This window comes from Trachypithecus francoisi, unplaced genomic scaffold, assembly GCF_009764315.1.
Source record: "Trachypithecus francoisi isolate TF-2019V2 unplaced genomic scaffold, Tfra_2.0 Lachesis_group1, whole genome shotgun sequence".
Lineage (NCBI taxonomy): Eukaryota > Metazoa > Chordata > Mammalia > Primates > Cercopithecidae > Trachypithecus > Trachypithecus francoisi.
In genome coordinates, this window is record NW_022681454.1 from 5,373,542 (window position 1) to 5,395,186 (window position 21,645).

The following is a 21,645-nucleotide window of genomic DNA, read 5'->3' on the forward strand; positions in this document are numbered from 1 at the left end:
CCCATCAAGGCTGCACACATCTCAGGCCCCCTGTTACATGGACTGCTGCTGCCAGGCCTGTGGTCTCAGCAGAAGCTGCCAAGCTCCAGTGCGCCCAGCTCCTCTGAGCCCCTGTGAACCTGCCACCAGCACAACCATCAAAACACTCCAGCACCCTTGGAATCATCACCATCCCACATGACTCCCTTTCTGGATGTTCTGTTGATTTACGGACGTTCTCACAGACTCCAAGCTGCTCAGATCTCTCCTTCAAAGTCACCATTAGAGCTGAGCACAGGGGCCTATGTGCCCACTTCATGCCGAGCACCATGCAGGAGCTCTGGGTGCCGGATCCTAGAGCTCACGATTCCCTGCACGAGATGTGGGTGACATCCCATTTGACGAAACTGAGGCACAGAGAGGGGAGCTGGGATGCAAACACTGGTCAGAGTCCCTTTCTGTGACCGTGAACTGCTTTGCTGAATGGAGTCAGATTCGCAGGACGGCCTTGCCCTGGTGCCTCTGCTGACCTCGATCTGGGCTCGGGGTGGGCCAGGACACAGACACATGTTTGCAGGAGGGGTCTTCTCACGGAACCCACGGTGGGTAGCCTCGGAAAGACCCCTCTCTCCTATTGTACAGCTAGCCAGAGAACAAAGTCAGGAAGCTCCCCAGACCAAGGAAACAGCAAGGAGAGCTCAGGTGGAAATCACAGCCTAATCAAAACCAGATCAACAACCAACTTCCGAAGAACGGGCCTGCTCAGCACTGCCTTCCGAGGGCTCCCAACCCAAGAAAACTGCTTCTCTCTCTGCTTCCGGACCCACAGCTCCTCCCTGCTGTGCCCTGATGGATGTGTGCCACCCCCCAACCGGGGGGAAGACAGATGTGCCCCAGGTATGCAGGCAGTGCCTTCGTCCAAAGCCTGGCCTCTGGCTTAAAGCACAGAATGGTGTCAGGTGGCACTGGGAAAGGTGGTAGCGAGAGCCAGGAGGGAAACATCTCACGCTCCGGCCTGGTCCAAAGTAGGAGACAGCAGGCAGGGCAGCAGCTTCCTTGCTCTGCAGACTGAGTGGCACAAGGCGAGAGCCAGAGCTGCAGCCAGAGCGGTGGCCACCCCCGGACAGCACCTACCTTCCTCTTGTTGGTCGGGCAGATGTAGAAGTTGTCAATGACGGTGGTGACACCAGGCTGGAGGGTGAGCTTGGTGTAGGACGTCCCGAAATCCGACGACCTGGGGGAAAAGGGGGACAGCCATCAGCCACGTGCCCTCCAGGTGCGGCCTTCATCAGCCCACACGGTGTCCAGCCCCTGCCCTGTGCCCGTGTGGGCAGAGCACCCCAGACACCTTGAGTGCAGTCCTGGGCACTCTGCCTGGGGGCAGTGCATCCCGACAAGGCAGGAGAGGAGACCAGGCTCTCTCAGGAACACTGAGGACTCACGCAGGTGTGGAGCTTAGGTCCACAGCTAGGATCCAAAGTCAGGTCCTTTTGACTCCAAATCCCAGCCAGTCATTCCTCCCTAGTGCTTCCTATGTGCTGGGCAGCTCTAGGTTACCGTATGCATCTCACAGCGGACCAGAGGAGGCTCCAAAGGGATAGTTCTCTGCCTGAAATCACTTAGTTAATAAGTGGCTGACTCAGGATTTGACACTGGCCCGTCTGATTTCAGGCCGATGGCTGTGCTGAGGCATTCCTGTGGCCTGTCTGCTTGCCTCTTTCCCTCTCTGGACTCTGAGCTCCTCCAGGGAGCCCCATCCTCTATCCTGACCACCACCTGCAGCATAGGATGTTAGAGGACCCCACGCAGGTACCAGAGCTCAGGCAGCTGCTGGAAATCAGACCCAAAGCACTGTGCCCACCCTGGAGTGGCATCTGCTGGGCTCATGCTGGGAGACAGGGCTGTCCACTCAGTACCTCCCTGGGCAAGGCCCTCCTGGCCAAGTGAGAATCTGAGAGTACACTGAGCTTTAAAGCGCCTTGGCTCCCCAGCAAGGAGAGGGAGATAAGCCACAAAGGCAACTTCATATCTGTTGTTCGGAAGCCGTCCATGCATCAGGACATGGAATTAATTCTCCATTGAAGATTAAGTACCAGAGACCCTGAAACCAACGCCTCTTATCATCACCTGTTTAATACACTGGGATTGCAGAATACGCCCTGACTGTACTGGAGAGGATCAGAGAGGTGCTCGGGGAAGCATTTCCCATCTCACCCCTGCTCTATCGAAGCAGATTCCAGACACAGACCCACGGTGGGGAGAGGAACACAGGTGGAGCGCACGACCCTGGGGCTCCTGTCGTGGGCAGCATGCCTTGCAGGGCCTCCCCATGTCCAATCACTGCCGAGATATGCTGCGGGGAGCTGAGCTCGGGGGACTGGGGCAACTCCCCAGCTTGGGCGAGGAGGCCTTGGGCTGGAACCACGTTTCAGTGCTCCTGCCTCAGACCCCAGCAATTGGCTCCGAGCCCGGCCTGCGCTGATGTGTGTGGCCTGACTGCGAGGCCAGTGCTTCTCAGACTCACCCAGTTTGTCCCTTGGGGGCCGAGGGTACAGGCCTGGAGCTGCTTTAGCATAAAGGCCCCACCCACTGGGAGCTATTTCATGCCCTTCTATAACACATCCTTGGTGGTTTCTCCATGGAGACATTTCCTACATCTTCAAGTGAACCTGAGGCTCCAGAAAAGTGGACTGTTTGTCATCTCTGGGCATGCTGGCCATGTGGCCACAGGTCCCCAGAATGTGTGTTCCTCACAGGCCTCAGGGTCACAAGGTTCCTCCTAGGCCAGGACAAAGAGCAGACCCCCAACCCCCAGCCCTCTAACTCCCAGGGGCCAGCCCCTCCCCAGGATGGCAAGGGGCCTCAGGACCCATCTGGCCTCTGTCTGCCCCTGGCCTCCCCAGGGAGGACCAGCCTGGAGCGAACAAAGAAGCCCAGTGGAGGTGTAATTAGGACGCACTTACTCTCAAACCTCAGAGAATTGATTTTCTTTGGGAAGGACGCAGAGAGAGGCCCATTAGCAGAGGATCGATCTGATCCAGAGACCCAGAAAATTCCAGGGCCCTTGCAGAAACAAATGGTTGTGTTTACGAGCCTGACACAGGGGGAGCCTCCCCTTCCTTCCCCACCCTGCTGAGCCATCTCTAAGACCTGCCTATCGATCCTGCTTCCCAAATACCTCTCAATCCTCTCTTCCCTTCACTCCCGGCACTGCTCGTCTTAGCGCAGCATCCAGCAGGCCTCAGTCCTGCTCCCCGCCCTGGGCCAGAAGAGCCTGCTCACACCTGCAAACTCCAGAGCTCCTGCCAGGTGTTGCCTGCAGCAAAGAGTCCATGAGCAAAGCCCCTGCTGTCTAGGAAGGGGCTCTTCTAGGAGGGGAGACGGAGGGAGGCAGATGGACAATAAGGAAAGAACCAAAAATATGACAGCATCAAATGCGACGAGGGTGGGAAGAAGAATCAACAGTGTGGGGGTGCAGGCGGATGGTGAGGGAGGGGCGGTGGGGCCGCTGGTTTGCAGACAAGAAAGGTAGAAAGGCTCCTTGGACAAGGTGACGTTTGCGCAGAACCTGGAAGGAAGGAGAGAGGTTGTGCCTGGCTGGGGAAAGGCATTTGGACAGGCTTGAGTAGTGTTCTCCCATTCCTGTGCACCCGGAACCCACGAGTGTGGCCTAATTTGGAAACAGCATCTCTGCAGATGCAGTTAGTTAAGATGAGGTCGTGCTGGAGGAGGGTGGGCCCTGAGTCCTGTATGACTGGCGTTATAAGAATTTGGAAATTGGGACACAGATACACACACAGAGAAGGCCGTGCGCAGACGGAGGCAGAGAGTGGGGTGATGCGGCCGCGGGTCAAGGGTACCAAGGACCCGGGCAGCCATGCTGGGACGAGAGGCAGAGAGCAGAGGCTCCCTCAGAGCCTCCGAAAAAAACACTCTCAGACTTCTGACCTCCAGGACCCCGAGAGAAAGATCATCACAGTCGTACTTTGTGACGGCAGCTGTGTTCCAGGTACAAAGGTCCTGAGGACAGGGAAGGCGGGTCCATTTAAAGCACGGTCCCCGCCGGGCGCCGTGCCTTCTGCCTGTAATCCCAGCACTTTGGGAGGCCGAGGCATGAGGTCAGGAGTTTGAGACCAGACTGGCCAACATGGTGAAACCCCCGTCTCTACTAAAAATACAAAAATTGGCCGGGTGAGGTGGCAGGTGCCTGTAATCCCAGGTACTCAGGAGACTGAGGCACGAGAATCTCTTGAACCCAGGAGGTGCAGGTTGCAGTGAGCTGAGATCGCAGCACTGCACTCCAGCCTGGGTGACAGAGCAAGATTCCATCTGAAAAATAAAAAGAAAAGAAAAAACCTACCAGCTGCCAGTGCCTAGGAAGCCCCTGCAGGCAATGCAAACCCAATTCCTCAGATAATCCACGACTCCCAAGTCCAACTCCTGCAGATACGAGGAACATCAATTCGCCCACTCACCCATTCATTCCCTCTATTTGCTTTTTTTTGTTTGTTTGTTTGTTTGTTTTGAGATGGAGTCTCGCTCTGTCGCCCAGGCTGGAGTGCAGTTGCCAGATCTCAGCTCACTGCAAGCTCCGCCTCCCGGGTTTACGCCATTCTCCTGCCTCAGCCTCCCAAGTAGCTGGGATTACAGGCGCCCGCCACCTCGCCCGGCTAGTTTTTTGTATTTTTTAGTAGAGACGGGGTTTCACCGTGTTAGCCAGGATGGTCTCGATCTCCTGACCTCATGATCCGGCTGTCTCGGCCTCCCAAAGTGCTGGGATTACAGGCTTGAGCCACCGCGCCCGGCCCATTCCCTCTATTTGTTTAACGTTTTATGCTTCAAGGCCCATACTACGGGCCTAGGAATCCAGATTCACCCCCTCATTCAACCTTCCATATGATGTGTGCATATTGAGTTCCTGCTGTGTGTCCCATCACTACACTGAGGCTGGAATCCACGGGCAGCATAGGCACTGTCCCCCTGCTCTCATAGGGGTGACAGGCTGGCTGGTGTTGTAGGGGGAGAGAGAGAGAGAGCGAGAGCACAAGCAGACAGACCCTGCAGCCAGGAGCAGCGATGCTAACAGGCACATCCAGAGAGTCCTGGGAGACATTAAGGGGGAGATCAAACTGAGGGGGTCCGGGTGCCATCCTCAGCCCCCCAGGCTGCCCCCACTGCCAGGTCTAATCCATCACTGACCGGCTGAATTTTCCTCCTAAAGCTTTTAAATTCTGTCCCTACATCTCCCTGCCCACCTTAGTCCAGGTCCCCTTCCTCTCCCGTCTGTGCACGAGGAGCACCTGGCATGAGGGCCCCAGGCTCAGCGGAGGGGGTGCAAACACCGGCAGGCTGACTTCACCTGGGGGGGCCTGTGAGATTCCCATGGCTGCTTGTAACAAAGGCCCACAGACTCAGTGGCTTAAAACAAGCCACATTCATTATCTACAGTTCTGGAGGGCAGGAGTCTGCAGGGGGTCTTTATAGGGCTAATCAAGGTGTGGGCACCTCCTGGAAGCTCCAGGGGAGAACCCATGCCCTGCCTCTCCTGCCTGCTATCGACCTCCTGCAGTCCTCGCCCCGAGGCCCGTCATTCCACTCTGCTTCCCGTCACAGCCTCCCGTCACAGCACTGACTACCACAGTCTCACGTCCCTCTGGCTCCCTACTTGTGATTACAAAGACCCCATGAGGATAATGCAGGATAATCCCAAGATCCTTCATTTAATCCATCTGCAAAGTCCCCTTTGCCATGTAAGGTAGCATAGTCACAGTTTCCGGGGATTAGGACGTGGACGTCTGTGGGAGGCGTTGCTCTGCTGACCACAAGTGGGCATTTGAGCCGGGTCCAAGGTATGTGTAAGGAGCTGGTTCGGGAGCAGTGTCCCCTCGTGAGCTGTGAAGACAACAGGGCGGCTGGAGGTGGGTGGGGTGGGCGGTCCCCAGGGACACAGAGAGGGCTGGACCCGCATTGTCGGGCAGCACCACTGACCCGCAGGCTGCCTAGCACTAGAAATATGGTGAATTCTTTTGAGTGGAGATGCCCTGGGACTGTGAAATATAAACTGATTTCAAAGACTTAGCATTAAAAAGAATGTAAAATATTTCATTATAATGTTTATATTGATTACATGTTGACATAATCTTTTGGATATATGGAGTTAATTAAAAGCTGTGATTAACATTAATTTCACCGATTCTTTATTTTAACCCACAGGTTTTATTTCTTAAAGCAGTTTTAGATTCACAGCAAATGGAGGAGAAATGAGAGAGTTCCCATACACCTTCTGCCCCTACCATCAGCACCCCAGCCGGAGAGACTCGCTGGTACAATCGGTGAGCCGCCCTGACATGTGGTTGCCACCAGAGTGCAGAGTTCAGGTCAGGGCCAGCCCTGGGGCTCCTGCATTCTATGGGTCTGGGCACCTGTAGGATGACAGGGCCCTACACTGTGGTATCATACAGAGCAGCGTCACTGCCCCAAGAATCCTCTGTTCTTCGCCGATTCATCCCCCTACCCCCTGCCTCCTGGCAACCACCGATCCTTTTACCATCGCCATAGTTATGCCTTTTCCAGAAGGTGACCACTTGGAATCCTGCAGTTCACAGCCTTCTCATGTGGTTCCTTGCACTTAGTGATATGCACTTAAGGTCCTTCCACGCTTTTCCATGTCACCTGTTTCTCTTCACTTTTTAGCGTGGTCACTAGAACATTTAGAAAGACCCCCCATGGCTCCAATTATATTCCTAAGGGACACGCCGGTCTGGACAACATGCCAAGGTGGTGGGCGTCTTTGGAAGGTGTGGGGCTCTGCAGTGGACGGGCACAGGACCCCTGGAAAAGCGGTCCCAGCAGCTGAGCAAGTGACCGTGTGGAATCTGGCTGAATGGTGCCTGGGTCGTGGCACATGCGAAGCAGGGCTCATCATTACTGCTGTTTGGGAAGAGTGCTGCAGCTGCAGGTGGGGACAGGTGACTGAGGAGGGGACAGGTGACTGCAGGGGACAGGTGACTAAGGAGAGGACAGGTGACTGCGGGAGGGGACAGGTGACTGACGAGGGGACAGGTGACTGCAAAAGGGGACAGGTGACTGAGGCGGGGACAGATGACTGCAGGAGAGGACAGGTGACTGAGGTGGGGACAAATGACTGCAGGAGGGGACAGGTGACTGAGGTGGGGACAGGTGAGTGAGAAGGGGACAGGTGACTGCAGGAGGGGATAGGTGACTGTAGGGACGAATGACTGAGGTGGGGACAGGTGACTGCAGGTGAGGACAGGTGAGTAAGGAGGTGGAGGAGTGAGAGGAAGGATAGGGTGTAAGCCCAGGAAGTGGAGTTGGCATGACTTGGGGCTGCCCAAGGTGTCAGGCTGAAGGAGGGGACACCAGGTGACATGGAAGATGGGGTGACACTGCTCAGGTGCCATGTTGCTTGGAGGAAAGTGGAGGGCTGGGCTGGGAGTCAGGATGGCCCCCGGGTGAAGCACGGTGGGGGGGTCTGGGCTCATGTCCACCCACTGCTGCTCCCTGGGCAGCCCACTATGGAGGTTAGCATTAGTTTTCTTCCTTGAGGCATCAGAGGATTGGAATCAGCCATCTCCGGGGTCCCCATCAACAAAAAAGGCTGTGACCACACACCCTTAACCTGCACGTACCCCGCAAGTGTCCCTGTTATCCGGCCTCCGAGAGCCCCTTTCGAGAGACCCGAAAGGGATCCGTTCTCCCCGGAAGCCTCTTGCCCTGACTGCATTTTCCTGGTGGGCAACTCAAGAGTCTCTCTCTCACTGCATTATTTCCTCTGAGCATCTGCTTCTCAGATAAGTAAGTGTAGCCATGATGATATCTAATGATGAAGATTTATTGCAAGGAACAAAGCTGGAGAACGCCCAGCGGGCTTGCCCGGCCTTTGCCTCTCCCCACAGCTGTGTCAGAAAAAAGGAGGACCCGAGTTAAGCTCCCGCTCTCTGGAACATGCCAGGTTTCTGTTGCAGACCAGGGGTGCTCCAGGGACAGGATCCTCAATGATGGATGGCCTTGTCTCTCTACAAGTGAGCACGTTTCGCTCTGCAATGCACTCACCAAGCTTGGACTCTCGGAAGAGTTCAGACTCTTGGATCGTGGTTAGAAAACCTGAAACTGGCTGGCGAGCAGTGGCGGCAGGGTGGGGAGGGGGACCGCCCGACTCCATCAGACAGCTCAGGGTGTTGGGAAGGCCAGGCTAGTGGGAAGAGAGATGCGGTTAGGAGGTGCTGCTGCACCCCACTTCCTGGGGAAAGAACGGGACGGCGGTGCTGCTTGTCTGGCCAGTATTCTAAACTCTAAACATCATTGCTTCAAAGAATGTGAAAAAAAAAGAAAACCCACACCAGCGTGTTGACCTCTTGCTATGTGTTTTCAATGTTGTGCAAGAAACAAGACTCAACCAGACAATGCAGTTCTAGTGGTGTGCTGGGGAGGGCAGGGCCAGGGCGTGAGTTGAGGTGATGGGCTAGGGTCCCAGGCTGTGTGCAAATACCACAATCCAGGTGGCTTGTCCCCTCACAGTTCTGGAAGTCAGAAGTGCAAAGTCAAGGTGCTGGCAGGGCCCCGAGCTCCCTCTGGAGGCTCCTGGGGAGGATCCTCCTGCCTCTTCCAGCTGCTGAGGGCTCCAGGCGTCCCTTGGATTGAGGCTGCATTGCGCCACTCTCTATCTCAATTTCATGTTAGGTGTAGGGCCCACACTAAAGCCAGGCTGATTTCACCTCTATCCTTAGCTAATTACATCTGCGAAGGCCCTGGGTCCAATAGAGTCACACCTGAAGTTCCTGGTGGACACAGATTTTGGGGGCGACTCTATTCATCCCTCTATGGGTAGTTGCACTGACTGTCTATTCTACATGAGGAAGACTCTGCATTAGCACCTCACCTGCCTACTTCATTAAATCTCCCTGCATCCCCTGGGGAGCTCCTGGTTTTCAATAAAGAAATGGAGACAGGCAGCACGTCACCCCCAGGAAGAGTCTGAGGCCAGTGGGAAGCCCCAAGGGCCCAAGGAGGGAGGGGGCCTCTGGCTGGGGCCACCGGAGGGCCTGGTAGGACTTAAGTGTATGGCTTCGAGGAACACGGTGCAGTGGTGAGGGGCCCGTGTGACCTCCAGTGATGGGCTGAGTGTCTGCGGGGCGCCAGGCTCAGTGCTGGGTGTTGGACGCAGCTAGGGGTCGAGAGTCCAACCACATAACAGCGGCCTGTGGGCAGGGGACACTGAGGGCTGGTCAGCAGGGACAGCGTGATGGAGGCTCTGGCCCACTCAGTCGCTGCTCCAGCTCATGGTGGACTAAGCAGAGGGAGGGAAGGGGTGCTGCCAGCACCCCACATCAGACAGCTGGGCCTGTCTCTTAGCAGACTGCCAGAGCACAGAACCCTCACATCAACTCCAAACCCAATACTACCCCCTCCTGAAGCCCACGCAGATCTCCCGGCCAGAGTTGGGAGGCAAGACTCTACTGGCCAGGCACACAGCTGGCACTCAATAAATGCTTGCTGGATTCCTTTGGAGGTGCTCTGGGTGCCAGACTTAAAGGCGGTGTGACCTCATGTGAACAGGTTTCCCTCCCTAGGCCACAGTTTCCCACTGAATATATGGGAACTGGATTTGAGTATTTGAGTCTAAGCACTAGCACTGCTACTTGTGGATTGAATTCCTGTACATCTTCCTTAGCGGTCCCAGTGGCTCCTGAGCCTGTCCTTCTGAGGAAGAATTCCCCCTAGAATCTCTGGACGGTGTCAGAATCCCTGGGAGAGCCCAGCCTGTCTGGAAGGAAGGAAGGGAGGAGGCAGACGGAGGAGGGAAATGGGAAGAGGAAGGAAAGGGGAGAGAAAGGGAGGAAGGGGGGAGGAGGGAGGGAAGAGGGAGGGAGGGAAAAAGAAGGAAGAGGGGGAGGAAGGAGAGGAAAGGAAGGAAGGAGGGAAAAAAGGAGAAGGGGAAGGATGGGGAAGAGGGAGGAAGGAAGAGGGAGGAGGAAAGAGGGGAGAAAGGGAGGGAAAAGGGAGGAGGAGGGAGAGAGGAGTGAGGAGGGGGAGGAGGGAGAAAGGGGGAGAAAAGGGAGGAGGAGGGAGGGAGGAAAGAGGAAGAGGAGGGAGAGGAAAGAAAGGAAGGAAGGAGGGAAAAAGGAAGAAGGGAAAGGATGGGGGAAAAGGGAGGGGGAAGAGGGAAGAAAGGGAGGAGGGAGGGAAAAAGGGAAGGGGAAGAGGCGGGAGGGGAGGAGGACCACAGTGCTCACTGAGCACCTCTTCTCTCTGTGCCTGGTGCCGTCCCCCAGGGGACCTCCTCAGCATTCAGTAGCTGCACCATCACCAAGTTCTTTAACTGCACCCAGCAACTCAGGAGGTGATCATTCCAGTCTATATTTATTCAAATTAAAAATAAAAAAACAGAGTCTAAAAACGGGCAAATAGAAACACGGAAGGCAAGCGCAGTTGGAAAACTGCTGTCTGCAAATCGGCTGCTTAATTGCCGAGTGTTTGTACATACTCACTTTTAAAAAATGATTTAATGAAGCCATTTTCCTCCCCTATAATTACTCCATTGGCGAGGACATATGTGCAGTGCCCACCCCTCCTCTTCTGGGTGAGGAGCCCCTGCTTGCCCCACTCCCATTTGAGAATCCGGACGCCACAAGCAGGTGTGAAAGGCAGCACCTGCAAGCTCTGGCCTTGGGCAAGGCTTACACCTTTCTGAGACTTAGGTTTCTTTTATCTGAACAAAGGGTTAATGAAGCGGACCCCCTGTGCCTGTCCTGAGGATTCCAGAGGTGTGTGTAGGACACGCACAAAGTAGGAATGGAGTGGTGGTCAGGTGGCACTGCCTGTGTCACTGTGCCACTTAACGGAAGCTGGTGTGCTCCGGCTTGTCCCCTGCTTACGGCGTGGACCACCCCTTGTTTGAAGGCGCAGTCGCTGGGGACATATGTGTCCCTAACAGTCACGAGGCTTGCATTTGGCAGCTGCAAGGGCCCTTGAGTGGACCCCAGAACCCCTCTCGAGGGCACGTGTATGCACACCTGCACTTTATATATGGGGAAACTGAGGCCCAGTAGGAAAGGGACTTGCCCAAAGGGAGCCCTAGACGGGAACCTCAGTCTCAGCAGAGACGATGGGTGCTGCAGATGTGTTTTCCCAGCGGAAATCATTCTGAGCTTCGGTCACGTTCCAGGTCAGGCTCAGTCTGTGCTGTGAGATGAGAAGACACACAGGCTGCTGTGGCACCCAGGACCTGATGGCTCCACAGAACCCACAAAGAGGAGGCTTTGATCTGCTACCCAGACTTTCTAACAAACCCTCCCAGGATCAGAGAGGAAGAGGGAACTAAGGTGACACAGGGCAATTGTGGGGCAGTGAAGTCATTCAAGAAACTTCCAGAAGGCACTCTAGATTCTGAGTGTGAAAGGGGGCATCGGGCGCCAGCGAGGTGGGTGAACAGAGGGAAAGGAAATGCAACCTGGTCCTGGAGGGGTTGCCAAGTTTTGGGTGCAAGGAGTCCCTGCCAGGCAAGTCACCCAAATACGCGGACGCGAAGGCAGCAGCATGTGAACCGACGACCCACAGAGATACGGGGAGAGAGCAGGATGCCCTTCGGCCTGAAAGCTGTGTGGGGAGGAGTTAGCAAGATCGGTGCCCACCATGCTTTGGACACCAGCAGAGGACAGAGTGAAGGGAACCTCACCGAGACCTCACAATCCCGTCAGAACAGCAGAACACCTTCCCATTTCACTGACCAGGAAACTGAGTCCCCAGGAACATTAAGTCACTGGCCCAAGATTATAGCAACATCAGAAAACTCAGTGTTGGCTCATGCGGTGGCTCCAAGCTTGTCTGAGCTTCCCAGGCTGTCCCCTGATCTGTGCACCGTGTCCCAGAGGGGTTGGTGTGGCATGGCACCTGCCCTGCATGTCCTGGGCACCTGTGACATTCTCCAGTGCCAGCAGCTGGACCCTGACTGCAGCCCGACCCAGCGCAAGAGCCATGTCATTTCACCTGTGAGTTACGCGTGGGCTTAGGGCATCTCCTTAACCCCACCTCACCCCCAGACTGGCAGTGTGCCCTGTGGGTGGAGAGGCTGGCGGCAGCAGAGGCAGCTGATTTTCTGTGTCTGAACCCACAGGGGCAGCATCCCCATGCCACCCCCAGTGCCTGTGCCCACCTCTCTGCATCCACGCCCTGAGCTGCATCTCCCGGCCAGCCCTTCCACACGTGGGTTCAGCTGCCTGCCACGGCTTGCTGGTATTCTGAGCTCATTGGTACTGGAGGCTGTGACACTCACTAGCAGATCGTTCCAGAATGAAGCTGGGCCGGGCCTAATCCCAGAGGACCCCTCCTCCACTGTCAGTGCCCCTGCCTGCAGTTTTTACTGACACCTTAGGGATGGAAAATGGGGGCACGACCTCGAATATGACCTACGGAAAACCAGCGCACACCTCCTCACTTTGCTCCTGGCCAGCTGTGTCTCGTTGACTGCATGAGAATCGGTCCTTTTCAGTGAATCCCTCGCTGTCTGTAAACTCCTGTGGTAACTGAACCCCTCCAGTGCCAGAGTTCCTTTCCAGACCTCTCCTGAGCACCGACGCGGTGCCAGGCTGAGTCCAGACCAGGTGTGCACATGACTGGGCAGGGAACTTCTGCAGCCAGCGGTGCCAGTGCAACTGTACAAGCAGCTCAAACTGGGAAGTGAGTCCACACCGATCAGCCAACAGCGCCACCCCACCGCCCCCGAGGGCCCTTATCGCCAGGGCCCTCCTCCTCCAGGCTGCCCCCTGCACCTCCTCAGGGACCAGCACTGAAGGGGGTAAGCCTGGCAGAGCAGGAGCCCCAGGGCCTAACTCCAGGCTGCCCCAGCTCCTTTATGAGTGACTGATGTTCCCTGCCCTGCTGCTGAACAGGGGAGCCCAGGATCCTGTGGGGCTGAGAGTAGGCACAGAGGTCACTGAAATGCAGCTGCTGGTCTTGCATGGCAGGAGCCCCCACATGCACCCTCTGGGAAGCCCGGCCAAGGAGCTGCAGGAGCTGAGGGGGAAGGAGGGGCAGAGTGGGTCAGACCAAGAGGTGTGGGTGCTGCAGGGAACTCCCCTGAGATCCGCCAGTGCTGGCTAAGGAAGCAGGTTGCTCCACGCCAGCAGCAATGAAGGGGTGAAGGCAGAAGTTCTAGAAAGGCAATGAGCAGCCAAGTTTCACAGGCACAGAGAGCAGTGCTGGAAGGCAAAAATGGCAGGCACAGCTTCACTGTGGCCGCCACGTGCCGGGTCTCTTCCAGACACTGGCTGGGTTGCTTCCTTAATCCCCACTCCAGGTTCTTCCTGTGTAGACAGGGAGACTGAGGCTCATGACGTGAAGTCACTCATCTGGGGTCAGAAAGGACGAAGCGAGACTCTATTTGACTCGAGTTCCAAATTGTGCATCTGCTATGGGCTTCTAGCTCTGTGGGAGGGAAGTGGCACTGTGGTTCTGGCTGGTTTTATGTCTGGAGGTCTTTTTTTTTTTTTTTTGAGATGGAGTCTCGCTCTGTTGCCCAGGCTATAGTGCAGTGGTGTGATCTTGGCTCTGCAAGCTCTGCCTCCCGGGTTCACGCCATTCTCCCACCTCAGCCTCCCGAGCTGCTGCCCGCCACCATGCCTGGCTAATTTTTTGTATTTTTAGTAGAGACGGGGTTTCACCGTGGTCTCGATCTCCTGACCTCATGATCCACCCACCTCGGTCTCCCAAAGTGCTGGGATTAGAGGCGTGAGTCACCATGCCCGGCATCTGGAGGTCTTAAAATGGCACAAGGTGGGATGTTTGCAATGGCTCTTGTCCCAACGGATGGAGTCTTTAGAATTTGGTATGACCATCCAGGGTGAATGAGGCCCGAACTCCTGGAAGCACCCTGGTCACGCTCCTGGCAGAGGCAGAGCTGCCTGTGCTCCTCTTGGCATGCAGGGCCTTGTCAGCCTCCAGCAGATATGCCTGCTCTACAGCTGCTCTGCAAGCCCTCCACCGGGCGTACTTCCAAGGGCCACGGTGGGTGACGGAGACACCCTCTAGCCCCATGCCAGTCAGCTGGGAGGCCAGAGCCTGCAAACCCAAGGCTGCCAGCAGCAGCCGGTGTGAGGGGAGGAGGTGCCAGTTACCTTGGCAGCTCCCACAGGCAGCAGGTGCGAGGCTGCTGCTGTACTTGACTCTGTTGTGCCTCAATGTGAAGCAGCCATCCGATGATCCGGACACAGCCCATGACTTCTGGGTTAATTGGGGAGGTGGCGTTTGATGGGGGGCTAGAGAGGGCAGGCTGAGTTTATGGCCAGGTAGAGGTGAGTCTCTGACCCTCCTGACATGGTGGAGGGCACACAGGGGCTGGGAGAAAACCATCGCTTGCCTATCGCTTTGCATTTGGTCGGGAAGGACACATGGGCACCTCCTGTGAGTGGACCAGGGTAGTTACCTCTTTCTCCCGCTGCTGGGTGTGAGTCACACTGGCCCCACGTTGTCCCCAGAAACCAACCTATTTGGGTGGATGGAAACCACTCTAAAACCCAGAGTGTTACTTCAAACAGGAACACTCAAACAGAATGAGGCAAAGAACAACACAATGGAATTAGCTGGACTCCGCAGACCCCACGAGACACACAGCGAAAAACTTCTGCACCCAGCGGCTGCCTTCTATGGAAGAGGACTTGCCTCGGAATTCCCAGCAGGAGTGAAGTGGGATGGGCTGAAGGACAGGGCAGAGCTGGAAGGAAGCCCAAAGAGGGTGCATGTGTGCCGCCAAGTCAGAGACCAGAGACTGGGCTTGGGATCAAGCCCAGTGGGTTAATCTACCCTGTGACCTGGAATCTATCTTAGGAAAATTTCCTGAAATGTAAGCAATCCACATACGATCAAATAAAAGCCCTTCCTGATACGCTAAGGCATCCTCAATTCTTCTTGGAATCCTTTAAGAATAATGAAACAATTGAAAACAACAACGCTAACCAGAAGAAAAGAAGCTGCCCCTTAGCCATCCACCAGGTCCACTGCCTCCTCTGTTCCTGTCTAGCCCTGGTCCCTGTGTGAACATATTTACAGAGTTCCAGTTACAAGGTACACACAGACCTGTGTTCTGATTTTATCACAAAATGCGCAGCATGTCCCACCTGCTGTGTAATATTCCATCCAGTGTGTGGCATTATTGACAGGTCATTCCTCAGGATGAACTTTTTCAAATCTGTTCTGCAAACAGAGTGCCTACCATGTGCTGTGTGTGCTGGAAATCCACTTTTTTCTCTTGATTGCTGTGACAAGCAATGATGCCCTTCACGAACAACATTTTCATTATTTTAACTCCTCCCCAGCCTCTGTGTCCTGGGTAATTTCCCAGCGTTAAGCTCTAGGAGGTAGGCTCCTCAGTGGGATGCTCTGAGCCTCCGTGCGGCTTTTTAAAAAAAGTCTTCTTAGATCCAAGAAACTCTTACAACTCAATATTTTTAAAACGAGAGCCTCCAATTGCTCTTAGGGGGTCCTGGAACAAAATGATAACATTTTCGCATGCCAGTTCCCAGATTATAGAATCTGACATTCTAAATTGATTTTTCGAGGCACTGTTGACTGTATTTGGTTTCTGCTGAAGGCAGTCCAAATGCTGTATTGAGTGTTTTCAAAGAGGAGGAAAAAATGCCCAAGACATGAGCAGATGAGGACAGAGCCATCTGAAAGGGAATTCTGCTTTAAAACGTGCATGATAATATTTACATATAAGATACAGAAATTCATTAGGAAGTAAGATGCAATGAACACAAACAACTCCCCCTCTCCGGAAAGCTCAGAGGATGCTTCGAGTCATGCGATTGTGGAAACCGGCTGAAAGTTTTGAGTGGGAAGATGTTATGGAATCGAAAACAAGGGATAAGTCAGCAGCAACACTGACTAGCTAACACTGACAGTGACCCACAGACATCGCCACCATACGCATCCTCAGGGTGTCTGATTAGAAAACTCTTAAAGACAGCAGTAAATCGGGCGGCTGTACTAGTAATCACGGCAATGACGAATCCCTTCAGTCACACCTGTGTCGACTTCCAAGCGCTGGGCGTGCTGGACGTGTTAGTTCGTTGAGTCCCTTCAACACCCAGCCGGGGGGACTAGCACACTCCCACCTACCAGAGGAGGAGGTAGCAGGTGGAGGGGCTGAGTTTGAACACCATGGCCTGGCTCCCGAGCTGTGCATGGGGTCCCCACAACATGCGGCCCTCACTCCTCAGTAGTAGCTGCTGCCTGAAGGGGGTGATGCGGGAGGAGACGTCTCACACCTGTACCTGCAAACATGGCAGACAGTGACAATTCAAGCCCAGCTAGGACCATGCCGAGAAGGGGAGGCTCCCTTTCCGGTTCAGCTGAGAGCGGGGGATGAGTGTGGCGCAATCCTTCTGGGAACTTCATGCCGTGTTCCGAGAAAGCACCCTCTCCCCACACTCCCAGACTCCGTGCAGCCCTGACGCCTGTCCTGTGTAAAAAGGCCAGGGCATTCCACCAAGGAAAAGAAGCACCGCCCCCCCCGCCCCCCAGGTCCTTGCCCACATGGAACTGTTTTGCAAGTGGATAAAATCTGCAAACGCAACAGCAAAACACCCAGCGTTCTCTGTTCCTCCACCCACTCTAGTTGCCTCTCCTCCCACATGGTGCAAATCAGCCTCTGAACAACCTGCAGCGTCCCAGCACCTTCAGGATGAAGCCGGAGCCCCTAACAACAGGCCAGATGGGAGGAAAGGGAGGTTCAGAGAGGAGGGGCAGAGCCTTAGGAAGGCGAAAACAAGAGTGAGAGGCTTGCTATCCCTCCCCACGCCCCGCCGCGCCGTCTCACTCCCTTTCTGCATGCCTGAAGCGACCTGTGACACCTGTCTCATCAATGATGGATTTCCTCTCCTTGGAGCTTCCTGTGAGCTCCACGAGGGCCAGGACTACATCTGACCAGCTCTCTAGCCACCTCTCAGCCCAACGCCCAGCATGGAGTGCGTACCGGTAAATGCGGGTTGAATGAAGGCTTGAATGAATAAATGAATGAACAACACAGTGCCCACCCAGAAACCATAGCGGGTACTGCTAATGCCCACTTGAGGTCCCAGCCCCTAAACCCTGCTACAAGAGCCGAGAGCACCCTTGAAACCTCTGGGCCTCCACTGGACCCACACAGGCCCAGAGAAGTGGAGTCACTTGCTCGAGGTCACATGGCAACCAAGCAGCCCAGCAGGCGATCTTAACTGAGGTCTCCTGGCCCTGAGGTCAGCGTTTCATTGCCAGGGCTACTCCAGGCTGCATCAGGCAGAGAGCTGCAGGGCAGATGTGAAGATCATTTCCTACTGTGACCTATGGTCAAGATGAAACAGACTGAGCCCCTCCCACCTTGCATGCAACAGAAACTGGTCCGTGAGTGCTGCTGGAGAGAAACCAGAAACTGGTTCGTGAATGCTGCTGGAGAGAAAAGCAATCGAGAGTATAAGGCTTATATCTGCAGGGCACAGGTGGGTTCCGAGCGGCAGCATATGCCCCACAGCCTGGGAAGTCAGCAGGATGGACGGTGTCCAGGCCTCCTCCTCAATGTGCAGAGGAAGCTGCTCCTCCTCCTCCACCCAGCTGCCCACTGAGCCCTCGTACCAGGCTCTAGGAGGGCCCACGGCCAAGGCTACATCTCTGAGAAGGCACTGGCTTGCCCAAGGCCACCCAGCAGAGCTCGCTGACCTGCTCCAGTGCCCTGTCCAGCCCCAGCAGGTGGCCAGCCCTAGGGAAGGCCTCATCCTCCCTTGACCCAGTCTCCCACTGGACACCTCCATGGTTAACGCCATAACTCCAAGACGGCCGTGTGTGCCCATGGCCCATGTCAGGCTCCCATGGAGGAGCTGTGGTGACAAGCTATGTGACCTTGAGCTGGCCACTCCACTCGCTGGACCTCAGGTGTCCCTTCTGTACAGTGGAGGGAGCCATGCCTCCCACCCAGAGTTATCTCCAGGGTCCGATGAAGGGAGCCTCCCCACACAGTGACTGGATGGGATGTGGCGGGTCCCCTCCCTGCCCATTTGCTTCTGGGAGGGTCCCCTTCCCTCCCAGAAGCAAAAGGCCTCTGGCAGCTGAGCAATAAAGGGTTAACTAAGCCACAAGTCTGGGTTGTCCACGTCCTTCACATTCCAAAAGCTGGCTGGCCCTTGACCATTCCTGGGAGGTGACCTCTGAGCACTTGGAACATCCTGCCAGTTAAGAGTGGCTTTGCTTACCAGGGCTCCAGGTCATGTGGATAGTCTATGCCAACAGTCCCATTGATGGTGGGGGCCCTGGGCCGCCTGGCATACAGCCTCACCTCTGGAGGGATTGAGATCAAGATCAGCCCCATAGGCCTGTGTGATGACCTGACCTAGAAACCCTGACACCAAGGCTCGCAGGGGTGTCCCTGGTTGGCAGGCACCTCATGGTGTCGTCAACATCGCTTCAAGTTCAGCACTGTCCGTGGTACACCCCAGGAAATAACCTCCGCACAGGGCCCCACCTCAGGGCCTTTGCCTGTGCTCCTCTCCTCCCCAGACACCCCACAGGGAGCCCCTCACTGCATGCCAGTGTCTGCCTTGCCATGGCTCTATGACCAGCCCCGCCATGGCCCTATGACCAGCCCCGCCATGGCCCTACGACCAGCCCCGCCATGGCCCTATGACCACCCCGCCATCGCCCTACGACCAGCCCCGCCATGGCCCTACGACCAGCCCCGCCATGGCCCTACGACCAGCCCCGCCATGGCCCTACGACCAGCCCCGCCATCGCCCTACGACCAGCCCCGCCATCGCCCTACGACCAGCCCCGCCATCGCCCTACGACCAGCCCCGCCATCGCCCTACGACCAGCCCCGCCATCGCCCTATGACCAGCCCCGCCATGGCCCTATGACCAGCCCCGCCATCGCCCTACGACCAGCCCCGCCATGGCCCTATGACCAGCTCCGCCATGGCCCTATGACCAGCCCCGCCATCGCTCTACGACCAGCCCCGCCATGGCCCTACGACCAGCCCCGCCATGGCCCTATGACCAGCCCCGCCATGGCCCTATGACCAGCCCCGCCATGGCCCTATGACCAGCCCCGCCATCGCCCTATGACCAGCCCCGCCATGGCCCTACGACCAGCCCCGCCATGGCCCTATGACCAGCCCCGCCATGGCCCTATGACCAGCCCCGCCATCGCTCTACGACCAGCCCCGCCATGGCCCTATGACCAGCCCCGCCATCGCCCTACGACCAGCCCCGCCATGGCCCTATGACCAGCCCCGCCATCGCTCTATGACCAGCCCCGCCATGACTCTATCAGGGATTCTGCTTGGATTCTATTCATAGCACATATCGCTACCTGACAACAGTCATGGATTTTGTTTTGCTATTGTCTGTCTGCCGCTCTATAGTGTCAGGTTCCCAGGGACAGGAGCGCTGGTGTCTGGTCATCCTACCCCCCAGGAAGCAGCAGCAGCCTCTTCCCGCCCTGAAGGACCAATTGCTGACAGCTCCCTTTCGGTTTTGTATTAGGTGTGAGCCAGGCCCACCCAAGGGTGCCCGAACCACCTAGTCAAGTCTTCCTTCCCTCAATGCTGTACGCAACAACCCTGGTCACAAGTCAGGTGCCCATAGCTGTGGCCTGGTCTGGACCTGCTGAGTGGCCCCTGCTTCATGCCATGGAGCTGTTGGCTCCAATCAGCCACCCCTTGCAACTTGCGGGTCTGTGCACCTGCCCCGCCTGGGTCCTTGACTCCCAGCCCAAGCAGTCAGCGAAAGTTTGCTGAAATGCATGAACGATGCCCAAACAGGTTCCATAAAGGCAACAAATGACAGTAAATGTACGGGGAAAGCCACCCACATTCCACTGCCCTGATTCAGTCTCTGCACGGCTACGTCACCCGCCTCCAGCCACAGCACCATCATAACTTAATGCGCTCTGCTCTCCAGGCAAGCAAACCAAAGGCGGGGAAATTGGCAGAACGTATTTCTCCAATTCCTAAGAATCCCATTTGAGAGTTAAATAATGACAAGATGCCTTTAAGCGCTTGAAAATTATGAGTTAAGCCGTTCCCAGGGAAGGCTGTCATTTAGCAAGCACACAGAATTGATTGTTCCAGTCACAGATCTGAGGATCTGGGACAGGTGGGAGGCCGAACGCTGGGTTTGGGGTATTGCAGGGATCCATCTCCCTGGAAGCATGTGGGAGTCCTCAGGGCCAGGGAACCTCATTCTACCAGCAGGACCCGCCCCCTTTCTGCTGAGTGGGTCTCTGTTGACTCCCCAGCACCCAGGCTGTGGGCTGACCTCCACATGGGGATCAGCAATCCCGGCTCTGGCCTGGCTTAGGAGCCAAGTGTCCCGGCTGGGCTGCAGGTGAATCCTAAACTCCAGGCCCTGCCGAGCCCTCATTCCTGAATCCAAGGCAAAGTCCCGTTTTCCCTCTGGGGAGCTTCTTCCAGCAGCCCCACCTCTGCAGTGTTGGGGGCAGGTGCTTTGCCAGCTGTTGACCAGTGAGCCAAGAGGCTGTGGCTAGGGCTCCCCCTCATCCACAGCAATAACCCGGTCTAATGTGTAACTGACACTTGCAGCGCACGGTATTTTCTGTGTGCTGTCTCACGTTGTGGCCACATACAGTCCCACTTTAGAGATTCGAAAACTGAGGCTCAGAGAGGTGAAGGGACTTGCACAGAATCTCTCCGCAAGTAGTGTGAGGCGGGGGCACCCGGGTCTGTCTGATTCTTCAGGCTGCGACCTTCCCCTTCTGCCCTCAGAGAAGGCAGTGGTTATGGTCCTTTGAGCACCTCCTGTGTTCCAGGAACAGTGACGTGGGCTTTTCCTACAACCTTTCCTTTCTCCTGCAGCCTGGAGGGAGGTGTGAAAATCTGCCAAGAAAAAGGAAGAAATATGGCTCTGAGGCCATGGAGCGGCAGTGCCTGCAGGGCAGCCTGGGCTTTGGAAGGAAGCTGCCCTCCTCTTCTTTAAGGGTTTCTGGCCTTAAGAGATGAAGGAGTCCACGTGTCCCTTGGAGGGGCTCATACAAGGACAGTCACACCTGAGGGAGTGGAGCCAAGCAGAGGTCTCCACAGTGAGGAGGTGGCTGACTCCTCCCACAAGGACGGCAGTGAGGAGGAGAGGGGACTGAGCGGGCAGGGAGGGGTACTTATGGTGGGAGGGGCAGGCCTTCTCTCCTGTCCTGCCTGTTGAAAGTCCGAGGGAAGTAAGGGTTAAGGATGGAGTCTGGGGACCTGAGGTTGGGGGAAGGGCCTAATCCTGAGGATCTATGCCGTAGACCACTGTGTGGCACCTGTGGCACTCAGGGTTCCTTTCTGGTTGGCCACCCCAGCCCTCTAGGGACACTTCCTACCTGCCTCCTTCAATGACTGTCCTCCCTCTCCTCCCACTCCCCACTCCCTCCCTCCCTTGCTTCCTTCCTTCCTTCCCTCCTTCCTCTCTCTCTCCCTCCCTTCTTCCCACCTTCCTTCCTTCCTTCCTGCCCTCCCTCCTTCCACTCCTTCCTTTCTTTCTTCCAACCAGTGATCAAACTCCAACCCCACCATTACTGGGTAGCTACGACGTGGACTTTGAGATGCAGCCACGGAGATGCCTTGGGCATGGCTGATGGGTTGATGAGTGACTGAGTGAGCCTCTCAGATGCTCTCCCTTAATGATA

At 56.0% G+C, this 21,645-nt stretch overlaps 1 protein-coding gene across 5 annotated transcripts in view; it reads right to left on the minus strand.

Moving 5' to 3' along the window:
• The window catches only part of SORCS2 (sortilin related VPS10 domain containing receptor 2), a 552,142-nt gene that overhangs the window by 209,764 nt on the left and 320,733 nt on the right, over positions 1 to 21,645 (minus strand). For all 5 annotated transcript variants that reach the window (XM_033213659.1, XM_033213661.1, XM_033213658.1 and 2 more), the window contains exon 3: positions 1,114 to 1,213. In XM_033213659.1, coding sequence (XP_033069550.1) covers positions 1,114 to 1,213 — 100 coding nt within the window. The remainder of the gene's footprint in view (positions 1 to 1,113; positions 1,214 to 21,645) is intronic.